We start from the raw sequence: 13,261 nt of genomic DNA on the forward strand, positions 1-13,261 counted from the left end.
GGTGGCACTCCCCAGCAATTACTCACACCTTTCTACATCCCTAATACTTTGTTTAGCCATTCTCTTTTTGCTGTCTGCCTCTGATGGTTTTTTCATTACCAATACTCAGTGGATCTCCATACTTGGTCCCCTTCATATTTTTACATATTTGAATACCTAAGTCTCCCTTGGGAAGAATTTGTTACCCTGTTTGCTGCAAAGTTACTCATTTTTATTGGCTTCTAAATCGCAATAACACAAACAGGTAAACAAAACATTTTATAGTAAATTGAGAATGCTGTCTGCAGAGATGGTAAATATCTTATACAGTGTGTGATGTCCAGGTCATTGGTTCTTCCTACCATGGAAATGGCAAAAGCCCCACGGCCAACAGCAGGATCTGTCTCCTTCCCACATTCCCAGCTCTGCAGAGCTGTATCACCTCTTCCAGGTTTAGGCTTAGGGCATCTGGAATTCATGTAGATCTACAGCGGACTGAGTTTATGCATGCACTGGAAATTCAGTTGGGTATTAACACAGCTGAATTTTTAATGCTGATTGTTAGAAATAATTCAGCTTCCATTTAAGTAGAAGAACAAGAAGTGATGGTTTTGGTACACGGACAAAGCTGAAGCCTTCTGAAAAAATCAAGTCAGGGAACTGAGCAGAGCTGTTTGCTGGCAGCCCAACTGTCAGAATTCTTAATCTGATCTGAGTGCCTTTACAAAGCCTGACTGATACGAAAGACCACAATTTTTGTGTTAGGTCTTTTTTACATGTGCAAAAGTTGGTGTAGTTCTACGTTTATTAAAGCTATAGACAAATTGCTTTCATGAATACAGCAATATAATAAGTCACAGTCCCGTGTGTGTGTTTATATGTATTTCCATCCTGGTATTTTTGTTGTAGCTGTTCTTTGAGCAGTCACCACCTTGTTAATTTATCAGTATATTTATCAGTATGCTTACACTGCCTTTGAATTCCATAGAACTAATTCTATTCTTTTATTTCAGATGGTTCCTATGTGTCCGTTCCATCCCCTCTGGGAAAGATTAAAAGCATGACTAAAGGTATTCTCAATGACCAGGCAAAACGCAGAGCTTTATGCTCTTTTACCCAAGGTGCTGTTCAGCCTAAACATGCCATGCAAGACTCACAATTCCTGGGTTTCTTTTTCTTCACAACGTGACACTGTGCATGGCAGCAGCCACATTTCCCTGGGGTAGCTTTAGGAAACAATTAGTTCAGATTTTTCTTCTCATTGTCTGCAGAGATTCTCCACAGTACAATTCCTCTATCTATCTTATTTTAGCTTACATTAATAAATATATATACCTTTTTTTGTTTGTTTGTTTATTTTGCTTTGGAGAAAAGGATGCTGCTGAAATCCCCTGTGAAATGCCTGAGTGATCTTTACAAGAAAAATTATTTCCAAAATATATTGTGTTATTCTGAAACAACTCCAGTTAAAACGTTCAGATGAATATCTGTACTTCAAGCATATCATTTTCTATTATCCTTTCAATATTTCCTTTCAAGTTTTCACTCTGGATTTAATCAAATCCTTATATCCTTTACCTAGCAGCTTTTACATGTTCCACTGAGAAATTTTCTGATGAATTATGTAGTAATAAACCAAATGCATTCACAAGGTAGAGATGTTTGTTAACTAAATTACCAAAATTCAGATTCCAAACATCACTAAAAAGTAGGTGTGGAATAACACGCACCGCATTAGCAATGAGCATTAAGTATAGAGGGAAAGGAAATTCCTCTCCATGTAAAGGATTTTATGCAATCCTTATCCAACATGGGCAGAATATGCTCATGTGACAGTGCTCATTGATGATAAGATTTAAACACAAGGAACAAGGCTGCTGTAATGTCACAATTAGTCCTTTGTTTATTGTTTACTGAGGTTTATTGTGGTTACTGAAAGAAAAGGGGACAGGATTACCTGCCAACCAATTTGCAGGAGGAAAGACAGCATTTACTGTGCAATGGCTTTGTGAAGTTAAACGCTGATATTCTGCACCTGTAACCCTGCCTTTTACCAATAGGTTGAGTGCTTTCTTTTGCAGAAAAGGCAGATGTGCTCCTCCTCCGTGCTGGTTTGCCATCACACTTCCATCTTCAGCTCTCTGAAATAGAGTTCCATGAGATCATTGGCTCAGGTACCAGGAATAAGAAAGCCTCCATTCTAAATGTTTTATGTTCAGAAGGAGTATCTTTACACTTATGTATCTTACAACATTTCAGGGTCTTTTGGAAAAGTATATAAGGGGCGATGCCGAAATAAAATCGTAGCAATTAAACGGTAAGCATACCAGACTTCCTTTCTGTTTGGCTAATTATAGAGTTTGAAGTATTAAAAAAATAATAAGAAGAAGATTTTATGATATTTTTGTCTTACTGACTTCTTTCATGTCAATTCTAAGCTATCGAGCCAACACGTACTGCTCCAAGTCTGATGTGGACATGTTTTGCCGTGAAGTTTCCATTCTCTGTCGACTGAATCATCCATGTGTCATCCAGTTTGTTGGAGCGTGTTTGGATGACCCAAGTCAGTTTGCTATTGTCACTCAGTACATTTCAGGAGGATCACTCTTCTCCCTGCTTCATGAACAGAAGAGGTATTCCATATGTTCTTTGCAAGGACTTGTACAGAATTTGGAAGACAAATACACGTGTACTGATGTGAATCTTTTTCATTGTGGATTAAAATAATAGTAAAAGGAACACAATTGGAAAAAAAAAATGGCTTTGATTCAGACTATTGGGTATACAATGGAAAGTAATAAGTCATCAAAAATTTTGATTTAGTCATTTTATTCTATTATATACATTTACAATACATTATATAACATTATTTTGTATTTAAAACATCACTAAAGATTCATAATCTTGAGATAAGAATGATTTACATTTATCTTTTGTCTGTTTATTACCTTTGAGTAATACTATACTTTTTCTTAACATATAGAACTCTTGATCTGCAATCTAAGTTAATAATTGCTGTAGACGTTGCCAAAGGGATGGAGTACCTCCACAACCTCACACAGCCGATCATACACCGCGATTTGAACAGGTAAATGTCTTTATTTTATAAAATCAGGGAATGTGAAACCTCAATGCAACAGCACTTGTCTGCAGTCTCACCTATGTGGTATCTCACTGAGACTGATGGAGCTCAAAGGAAGGAAGGTCTGCTTGGATCAGTCGGACTTGATAGCTGGGCATGATGCTTTCCCATTTACTGGAGGCTTTAGTAGATTGAAATTATAACACACAGTAGACAACTTCTGTGGTTTTGTGTAACTTCTCTTTATTAATGATTTCACTGACAGATTTCTTATCAGGAACTTGCAAAATATTTACACCCTGTTTGCTTATATTAATCCTGCAAGATAAACAATTTATGCAATGTAGTGTATCCCCCAGTACAGTCTTTTTAATGCAAGGCATTAATTAATTATTTTCAACAGCTTCTGTTCCTCTAAAAATCAGGGACCTCATTTAAAATAGCCACTTGTCACTCTAAGGTCAATAACAGACCCTGAACACTGGATGAGCCTGCATTTGTCTGGGAGGGAGTACCAGTCTGATTAACTGCCTAACACTTATCAAACTCACACATCAGGTAGATCTCAGTCCAAGTATCAGCTAATAACGTCACTGACAAAGGAGAAGAGAAGCTACATAAGAGTCAGTTATCCACATTTCCCTCTGGAAGTGAAACTGAATTGAAAAATACTGCTTTTATGGGAACTTCCTGAGTCACACTTGCTGAACTGTAATTTTCACTGAAGGATGCAACTGTTAAAAAATGGTATTTTCTTACATTTGGCACACTGACGTTCAATACTTGTTAGAAACAGGAAACATCTCTACTGGGAGGATTTTTTGTGTCAAGTCTATATCAGAAATCACTTCAACAAGCCATTCTGTGCTAAATTCTTTTTTGGTAATAGACTCACCTATAGGTATATATAAGGGAAAGCAGCTAGACAAAGAGAGCTAGAGCTGAACAGCTGTTGCATGTTTTTGCCACATTGGACTGCTTGGAAACAGCTCCTTTGTGTATACATATGATCACTGAGACAAGAAAGCCCCTACTAAAAGAATTTTTAGAAGTAGGCTGAGATGAGTTACAGCGTGTGCTTTCTTCTGTGTCAGACAAATGTCTTCATTCCCCTCTAGTTTTACTACTTGTTTTACACAACATTTCAGAAGTGTTCATTTTGTTTATATCTCAAGTGACCGGCCCTATAGAGTGGTGATGATAAAATAAAGAACGCTTTCCCACATCTTGCTCCAAGTTTCCATTTCCTAGTGATACTGACAGCTGCATTGAAAGATTACCTGTGAAACACATCCTTTTGGGAAAAGGAGATGATTTTTTCCCCTTGCTAAGTGAAGAAGTAAACTAACTGTGAGACTGTGCCTAGTTCAGGGTTCTGGTATCAAGTTGTGTAGGGAAAAAAAAAAAAGAGTAAGAAATCCATTTTCTGGACATTGGCATCTTCAAGAGAACAACGTGGCAGAGTTCCCTTTTCTTGCTTCAAGTGTACTTACAGTGACAGCACTACAAAGGACACCTGTAAATTAAGGGGCTTCAAATGCAACATTTGTCCTCTACAGATGGAAGTTTTCTTGAGATTTGAAGCTTAACATACAGTGAGTAGAGATGGATAGATATGTGTATGAGAACAGTCACCGGAGTGCAAGCCAAAGCCCATCTATCTCAGCATTCTGACTCTGGCTTTTGATAACGTCAACTATTGCTCCTTCGGTTCCTGTCTCCCCATCTCACTGCTTCTCCTCAGTGCAGAGGGGAATGTTGTCACTTGCAGCTTGTCATTTTGGAGATTTTTCTTAATAGTGAGGATGATGAAGTCCTGCACATAATTCATTGGTTTCTTTTCTTGTTCATTAGATTTCCCACACAGACAAATACGTTTTATTGTACTGTTCTGGAAAGATGGCTGCAAATACTTTTTAAAATCAGTTTGGTTATTTTGGCGTTTCATTTTAATTTTTTAGTTGAGAGATTCTGGGTTAGGCTCAGCACTATAATTTCAAAATAACATTTTGTCCTTTAATAACTTAATTTCCCATCCTTTAGTGGTTTTGTGCTTTTTGCATTTCTAAGAGCTAAGATCCAGACAATGGCTGATATCTGAGTTCTTGATGTATGCAGAAAAAATCTGTTCTGTATTCTAGTGAAAATAGTATCATGCTGTGCATATTCCATGGAAGGTTAGTGAAATACCTGACAGTATCACATTGTGAGGGTTTTACATAAAAATACATCCTCTTGGTAAAGACAAAATATACTTCTTAGTTCTGCAGGTCTTCTAATAAGAAATTCTGTGGGAATTTTAGGGCTTTTCTATTACACAGATCAGCTGAAGGCTGTTTGAACACACCATTTTCTACCTTTGATTATTATCATTTTGCTTCTACAAGGACTCCTGAATAGGTCATGAGGTTTAAGGTGGGCATTCAGTTCTTCAATGCTGGCCCAAGTTGGGTATGCTGGCAGCTTCTAACCATGCATCCTTTTGGCAATGTCTCTTAGCCCATCTCTGAGCACAGGCTCTGGATTAAGAACAAACAGAAACTGCTGATACTAAAAACCTGTGCAGTGAGGAAGAACTTGGCAGTGGACAGAGATTTTTCTATCTTAACCTTTCTTTCTCAAAAAAAAAAAAATATATATATATATATATATATGTATGATAGATAGATAGATGTGTAGTTATTAACAGCAACATGGCTTCACCAATCCTAGAGACATGAAAACATTGGGGAAAACAGCTGGTTTAGGCCCTAATGAGCATCCAGTTTTTAAAGCAAAAAATGCGTTCACTAGATTTTGCTGTGCACAGATCAACCTGTTCATCAGCCTGCAAAAATGACCAGCAATAATGGCTTATTACCCCATTTTAATTTTCCTATATACCTACATGATACAATAAACCTAGATTGTGCACTGCATATCATTAATGTCTACTACCTCTTGTCCTCCTCCTGACACTCAAGATTTCCCTCTCCTCCCCCCACTGTCTCCAACTTCACACATCTTGATCTTTCCCACTGTGTCTCCTCCATAGACCCACACCCCTCCACCATTTACTTTCAGGCTCAAATGCTTTTATTTAGGAGCTGGAGTTCTTGTCTGTCATGGCTCAGGCCAAAAGTCCCACACCCAAATGCTGCACTCTGAGTAGCTGTTTAAGGACGGTGAGGATCCAAACCATACGGCTCATCTTCGTGCCTTGTCACTGCTGTTACCCAAATAGTTCTTCAATGAAGGATTTTTAAATAATATTTTCCGCACCCAAAAGGGAGTCTCACTAAAAAGCCAAAAAGTGTATCATTGCCTCACAGAACTTATGTCAGATCACATTGGTGAGGGTCAAAAGATAAATTCGCTGCAAGGACATCATTGTGGTTGATGTGTAGTGCTGATAGTAGCTTAACTTTTTAGTATGAGAGCAAAAGTCATGTTTTCAGCATGAGTCCCAGTCAGCCCACAGACACAATTACTGTATGAAAATCTTCATAATAATGGCACAGAAAGAGAATGAAATTCTGACCCTCTTGTGTTAAGTTCTGCCAGTAGCTTCACAGGAGTTATATTTTTTTTAACCTTAGATTTTCACGTAGCATATAACCTTCTTTGTGAGTTCTGAAATCTAATGCAATGCACATCATGCATTAAATGAATCTGCAACGTGTCTTGATGGAACAGAGAAGAAAATGAATCTTTCATGTCTCTACCCTGGGAAAGGGGTTATCCTGCTGGTCTGAGAATAATTGGGAGTTCTATTTTGCTTTCCAGTTCTGGAAAAAGAAGTTCTGACAGCTATCAGCAATGATGACATGTATCAGCTTATTACTCCTTACATCGAGTCTTACAGTGGTGAGGGATCGTAGTCACAATGATTACAGCACTTTAACAAAAAAAGAGACTATTTTAGTATCAATTTAATTTAAGCCGTCAGAGCTGAACATGGTTGGGCCCAGCCTTTGAGCGACTAACCCTCATTTGATGGCTGCACCTCTGTGAAAGTCTCTGAGAGATGGCTTAGCAAGGAAGATGAAAGGGTGGACGGAGGCCTGGTGGTAATGGGGATGGTGTCTGCAACTGCTCTTTGTTATAAAACCCCCTTAAAATCTTAAAATAGCTGTTGCCTTTCATTAAACCAACCGTGTATTAAAGGTAGAAAGGTCTTTTCATGGCTGTGTTCTGTGGGAAAGGAGCGTGCACTGAATACGCTTTCTCTACCTCTTGCCCCGAAAGCAGAGAATCGTTGTGTCTGCCAGGCTGCAGCACTACTTGCTTTTGCAATGCTGGGGTGATCACACACTTTGATTCTTTCACCTCTTTTTTCCTTCCACTGCTTCATGAAGAGATTGATGCTCGGTCTCATCACTTCAAACTGTGTGCAGCCTTAACAGAGGACAATTAATTTCTGATTCTGTTGAGCTCATTATTAACCTTTTGTCAGCTCAGACCAGATTTATTTTCCCCTATTTCTCACAACAGAGGCTTACTCTCTTTCTCACCATCTGTGGTTTTCAAGTTTCCAAGTGCCGTTGAGGCAATTTGTGAGTTATATCTTCTATATGCCGTGGGTTACATCTTTTTTCACTTTAGAAAAATTAGTAAGTGTAGTGCTTATTGAAGGTACTAGATTGACAAAACTGAGCCTGAGGCTGCCTCCTGTTTCCAGGTATGTTCATGCACTCAGCACCGAGATGGGCAGTTCAACACCTTTCTGTTGGAAGCACTTACATATGCCATGTTTGGAAAGGGTGGCAGATCTGTTTATTTCTCCACTGGCTTCTCCACAAAAACTGACTCCTGGGTTCTGACTAAGCTTACGAGGGCTGCATGTATTCAAGGCCTATATGAGACTTGAACAGGTCAAAGTTGAGGCTGGGGGTCAGTACATCTTCTTCCCAATGAGAAATTTTGTTATTTTTTGTTGCTACTGACAGAAGCCAAATTCGAACTGAGGCCACAGGAAAGTCAGCAGTTTGTATGATCCTCGTGTCTGCATTTGAGCGCCTCTGTCGGCCATACATTGTGATTGATGGTCTCTTGTAGGGGGATCTTAAAGCAATTCCACATGTCATACTCAAATCACTTAAATATTTTGATAGGAAATATATATATGAGTGCTAAAATCAGGTTCAAGATAAACAAAGAGAGTCATGGCTATGTTATATGAACCCATTACATTTTTATGATTACGTTTATTTTCCTGCAGCTTGGGTTCAGGTGAAGCTTGAAATCATAGACAGCGATTTGTGAAAGTCCTGGCTGGGAGAGCTTAAATTTTATCTGTCCTAAAGACCATAACATGCTGAAATTTGTATTCTTCACTTGGCTGTTCTTGCTCATATCTACATCTCCAACATGAGGAAGCTGTGCTTTTTTGTTGAGACCATCAATATTAATTCCATTTTCCCTTCAGCATGTACGCTCTTGCCAACCTTTTCATTTCTTTTTTTTTCATATACTTTTCACTCTCTTGAATTTACTTGGATCAGTCAACATTTTGATAAATATCGTGTCAACACTGTTGTGTCTACATTCACTTGCTTTTATGTTGTAATTTGCTCAGCCTTCCAAAAGCACTATACAGTGACTGCTGTATGAAGATCTTGATCCTCGGAGTTACTAGAAGCTTTTGACCTCGCTAAAGCACTCTGTGAATCTTTCCCCACATCCTCAGTTCTTTGAAGATCTGTGTTTGCAGTGCTAGTTCCTAAAGCCTCGCTCTTTACTGACAGCATGCAATTGGTGTTCTGCTTCTTTGTGTGTTCTTTACTGAAACTTAAATCAATTGAAACAGCTTCCCTCACTCAGTAAATCAATTTTCAATAGACTCTATATAAATTTTTCTCACTAAGTAACATGCCACCAAAGGCAAAGGATATTTTGCCTTCATAGTCATGATCCACATTTTCATACCACATCTAAAATACAGTATGAGAGTGTATGCCCTTTGTTAGCAAGTACATAAATAGCAAATATTTATTTGGCAAGGATTGTGTTTTGTCCCTTTTCTTCATTCCCTCCAGATTCTCGAGATCAAATGGATTTGTGAATGTGGCCACTATTCACCTTCCCTGTTGATTTCAAAGGCTTCCTCTCTCATTAAGTGTCTGTACAAAGCACGATCTACTTTTCTTATTTAGAGAAAAAAAAAAAAAAAAAAAGAAAGGAAAGAAGGCACAGATGTGTACATAAGGAGACGTTATTCCACCTCTTCTCAGGTTGCTAACATTTATGACAGTTCTTGTCCCTGCTGCAATATACATTTGTGTTCTCTGACAGTATTAAAGTCAAGGTCTGAAAAACAAGTGAATATATGTGTAAAACCTTAGGATTTTGTTTTTCTGCTAGAAAAAGTGGTAACAACCAAATTTCAGCCTACTTCTGAGCTACCTGTAAAAGTGCAGCTGCTCCTGAAGCTGCAGACCCATTAGGATGCGACTGGTGCAGTCCTGCAGGGTATGAGTCCTCCCTGTGCAGAGCTGACCCAGCTCAGGGCTGTGCGCAAGGCTTGGTTTGCAGCTGTGGCTCTCTCCTAAACCCCCACATGTAATTCCCTTTGGGCCTATGAATCCTCCCCTGTTGATGAGAATGTCACAAACACCTTTTAAATAGCCATAATTCATGCCACATATAAAATAACTACTTCAGTGTTATTGATTTTGCAACATCGTGACATCCTTGAGCTGATCTTTCCAAATGGAGATGAATGTAATGTTTTGTTTGGGACATGCAGTGAGTTCCTTCTTCACTGGGCTGCTGGCAACACTTTATCTTGATCGGGTGTAGAAACAAACAGAGCAGCAATCAGAGCTTCATTTTCAGTGATTCCTCTGTTGGTATGGCATACCAATTTTATGGGGCTATAAGGTTTCCAAAAATGGCAGAGGCAGCAGGGCACCACAGCAAGGATTTAAATGAGGATGAATTGTTGTGAACTGCTAAGTCTGTACTTCTACACCTGAACATACACCACACCCCTGAGAAGCACCAAAACCTCACTTTGCAGGAAACTTGTTGGAACTCCTGCTATTGGCTCCTATGGCCAGCTTTCCCTTCTGCATGCAGCCTGGCAGCATGTAATTTGGAAACATTGTTCGGGGAATAGGAGGGCAGCAGAGAAATATTTTTAATTGTTTTGAAAGCCTGACTCACTACTGTGAAGGCAGTTCTGCTCATGTGTATATGCTTTTGCACTGAAAAAGTCAATATTACAAGAAAAGTAATTTGGTCACTGATGAAATCAATATGTATATGGCTCACATCAGAAGATTGTGCACAGCAATATCCTCTGAAATCAATGCCCATGGCAGGATATGCCCATTTATAACTTCACACTGATATTACAGTGATCCACTTTGAGGATAGGAGTAAAGGATCTTAGAAGCTGTAAATACAGGGAAGTGAATCAGATCACCTTTTAGTCTACCTACATGCCACCTTTACTTGAAAATGGTTATCCCTTATTTTTCACAGTGTATTGACCTCAGACTATGGCTTTCCACACTATCATATCTTGCAGTCCAATTTCTTTTCTAAAAGATCCTCAGCTGAGAGCGTTGTGTTGAACAGCACATGAATCTGAAATAATCCTGAAGCCTGGGATAAAAAACAACTTTGATTCAAAACAGCCTGTTTCTGCAAACTCGGGAGTGAAAGGACATTGTTTTTCTCAGCTGGGAGGCATTGCCAAACACCATATGTAGCACAAATGCTAAGTCATGGCCTGAAGCAGTGATTGAACACCTGGTGGGAAGGCAGGGCCAGCCCGGGGGAGCTCAGGTGCATGTAATGCAATGCAATGAGTGAACAGAAGGGCTGGAGCCAAGATCCACCCCTTCCCAGACCTCATTTAAGGGCTGGCAGTGGAGGTGAGGATATTTTCTGAAGATCCTTGTATACCTGAGGCCTTCTGTAGGTAAGCAGCTTCTTTTTCTTATTTTTGTGCCTACTGCTTTAATGTTTGAGTGAATCCTCCCTTGCTGCACCCTGGGATCTTGCTGCTCTGCTGTTACTGTTGCACTTTCTATTGTGTTACACCATAACTTGTCCTTTTTCATCTGCTCTGCAAGTAAGACTGAAAAAATCATTTTGGTTACCAGGCAGTTTAGGATAGAGATATCATGTGAGTCAACAGGCCTCATTAACTGGTGTTAGAACCAGCTGTTCCAGAGAATGCATAACATAGGCCACAAGTTTGGTTGACCAATGTCTATATTTCACCTGGAATATCACTGTATATTCAAGACTTTAAGGAACAGGTAATCAGTCTTGTCATAGCTTACCTTTGCTCAAATTTTTATGTGTTCTGTTTCTATCAGCTGGCCTCTTCCCCTTCCCCTGGATAGTCACAGGGCTTTTATACTTCATGTTAAAAGAAGGTGCCTTCCAAAAAAGGCTATTTGATGCTCTATGTCTTTTCAGGTGAGCTTTTCCTTTTTCTTCCTAGTGTCTCCCAGCTCACCATAGGTTTTTAGCCACTATAAACTCTGATTCCTGTCTGAGGTTACATGGTGTGGTGTCTGTAACTGAAGTTCCAAACTCCTCAGTAACCTCAAATTCAATTTATAAATCTTGTTTGTGTTTCACTTTCCATATCATAAGCAACTCCATCAGACCCAGTGGGCACAAGTCAAATCAGTTTTCCCAAGGGGAAGTCCTATAGTCCATATGGATGGCAATGTGAAATTACTGCAGTCCTAAACATGCAGCTGTGTCTTACTACTCCATAACCATAGCATTCTTATGTAGAATATCTGAAACAGTATTCCACTTTCTCTCCACCCAGTGCTTATTACTGTTGTCAAATAAAACATAGGTTGAATTCTCTCTCCAGAATGAGCCAGTACATTTAAGCTAAAGTAGGTATTACCGAAGGCTGTAATTGGTCCCTGCGTGGAGATCCACGAGGAAGGGAGATTAGGAGGCACTGAGGCGTGCCTGCAAATGGTGCCCTGCATCCCCCTCTAGTGACCGCTCTGCACACAAACCTCGTCCGGCCGTCGTAACTCTCTCTGAGCCTCTTCCTTTCATAGAATTTGTGGAGATCTTCTCTATTTTCAGTAATGCATAAAGTTTATTGAAGTTACACCTGGGAATGACTAATATTTTTCCTGTTGATAACTGAAGAACGCAGGCTTCTAGAACTTGCTGTAATATGTGGGCTAGCAAAGAGCGAACTAGTACTGGAACACTTCAGTCAGATTATTTACAGGGGAGCAGGAAATTGCACTGTTCATGCACACACACAAAGCAGACATTTCTTTCCATCCTAACTCAGAACAAAACAAAATGCCAAAATCTTGAAGCATTCCCATCATGTCTGGCTTTGTTTTCCACCTACCCAAGTAAATGAGGTTCTTTTCAAGACCTCAAGGCTTAGTTTTCCCTGGGACATTAACCTGGTCTCTGCTTACTATCAGTATCCTGCAGGAATTGTGTTCTGTGGTTCATTGTGGTTCCATGTCTGTTGCAGACTTGCTATGCGTTACAAACTTAATGCACGTGCAAGGTGTGTGTAACAGTGCAGGCTAAAAGCCTTCCAGCAAGGTGTACGTTTTAGTGATGTAATCTGTGCTATAATCACACTGAAGGCTGTGCTGTAGTCACTGCCTTTTGGCTGTCAGAGTGACTGTCTTACCAATGAGGAATGCATCCAAAGCAGCTGTTCAGCCACAGTACTTAGGCTTATCAGTTCAGAGGAGCTGAATGTTAAGTGTTACGTGGGAGGTTGTAGTAGAGCCTAATAGCTTTAATTTGTAAATCCAGATACTAGTAACTATTGCAGAACTGTTCTGTTTTCCTAAATCCTCATTCAGCCCTGCTTTAAATGGTATGCTGTGAATTGGCTTCTGTTGTTTCTCTTGAGGAGTTTGTTCTGCAAAAAATCCTTGTACCTGAGTAAATAATTAAGATGCTAGTTGCATGTGATTAATTGAAAATATCTCTATTTCTGTTGCTCTGAAGTTGTGTAGTAACACTGATGCGCCATTGATGCGGTCAGCAGGCAGGCAGAGAAATTAGGAGTGGTAAATTTTTTTCAGTTTCTGTTCTTTGTGGATGGCCGTCAGCAAATCACAGCTCAGCCTAGATGTGGATTTGTTACTGAGCCAAAACCCACTGAAATAGAATTACCAATGAGGTAAATGTTTCTTAACGCTTTCAGTATTGAAAGAAGCTATCTGAGGCTTTCAAATAAAGTTAAGTGTT

At 39.4% G+C, this 13,261-nt stretch overlaps 1 protein-coding gene across 6 annotated transcripts in view; it reads left to right on the forward strand.

Annotated features, from left to right (window-relative positions):
- The window catches only part of TNNI3K (TNNI3 interacting kinase), a 44,647-nt gene that overhangs the window by 13,412 nt on the left and 17,974 nt on the right, over positions 1–13,261 (forward strand). For all 6 annotated transcript variants that reach the window (XR_001467870.4, XR_005861784.2, NM_001204816.3 and 3 more), the window contains exons 13-17: positions 993–1,049; positions 2,061–2,153; positions 2,239–2,296; positions 2,418–2,612; positions 2,963–3,067. Coding sequence is in view for 4 of the 6 variants with exons in the window: in NM_001204816.3 (NP_001191745.2) it covers positions 993–1,049; positions 2,061–2,153; positions 2,239–2,296; positions 2,418–2,612; positions 2,963–3,067 (508 nt within the window). In the remaining 2 variants the exon portion in view is untranslated. The remainder of the gene's footprint in view (positions 1–992; positions 1,050–2,060; positions 2,154–2,238; positions 2,297–2,417; positions 2,613–2,962; positions 3,068–13,261) is intronic.

Source organism: Gallus gallus, chromosome 8, assembly GCF_016699485.2.
Source record: "Gallus gallus isolate bGalGal1 chromosome 8, bGalGal1.mat.broiler.GRCg7b, whole genome shotgun sequence".
Taxonomy (NCBI): domain Eukaryota; kingdom Metazoa; phylum Chordata; class Aves; order Galliformes; family Phasianidae; genus Gallus; species Gallus gallus.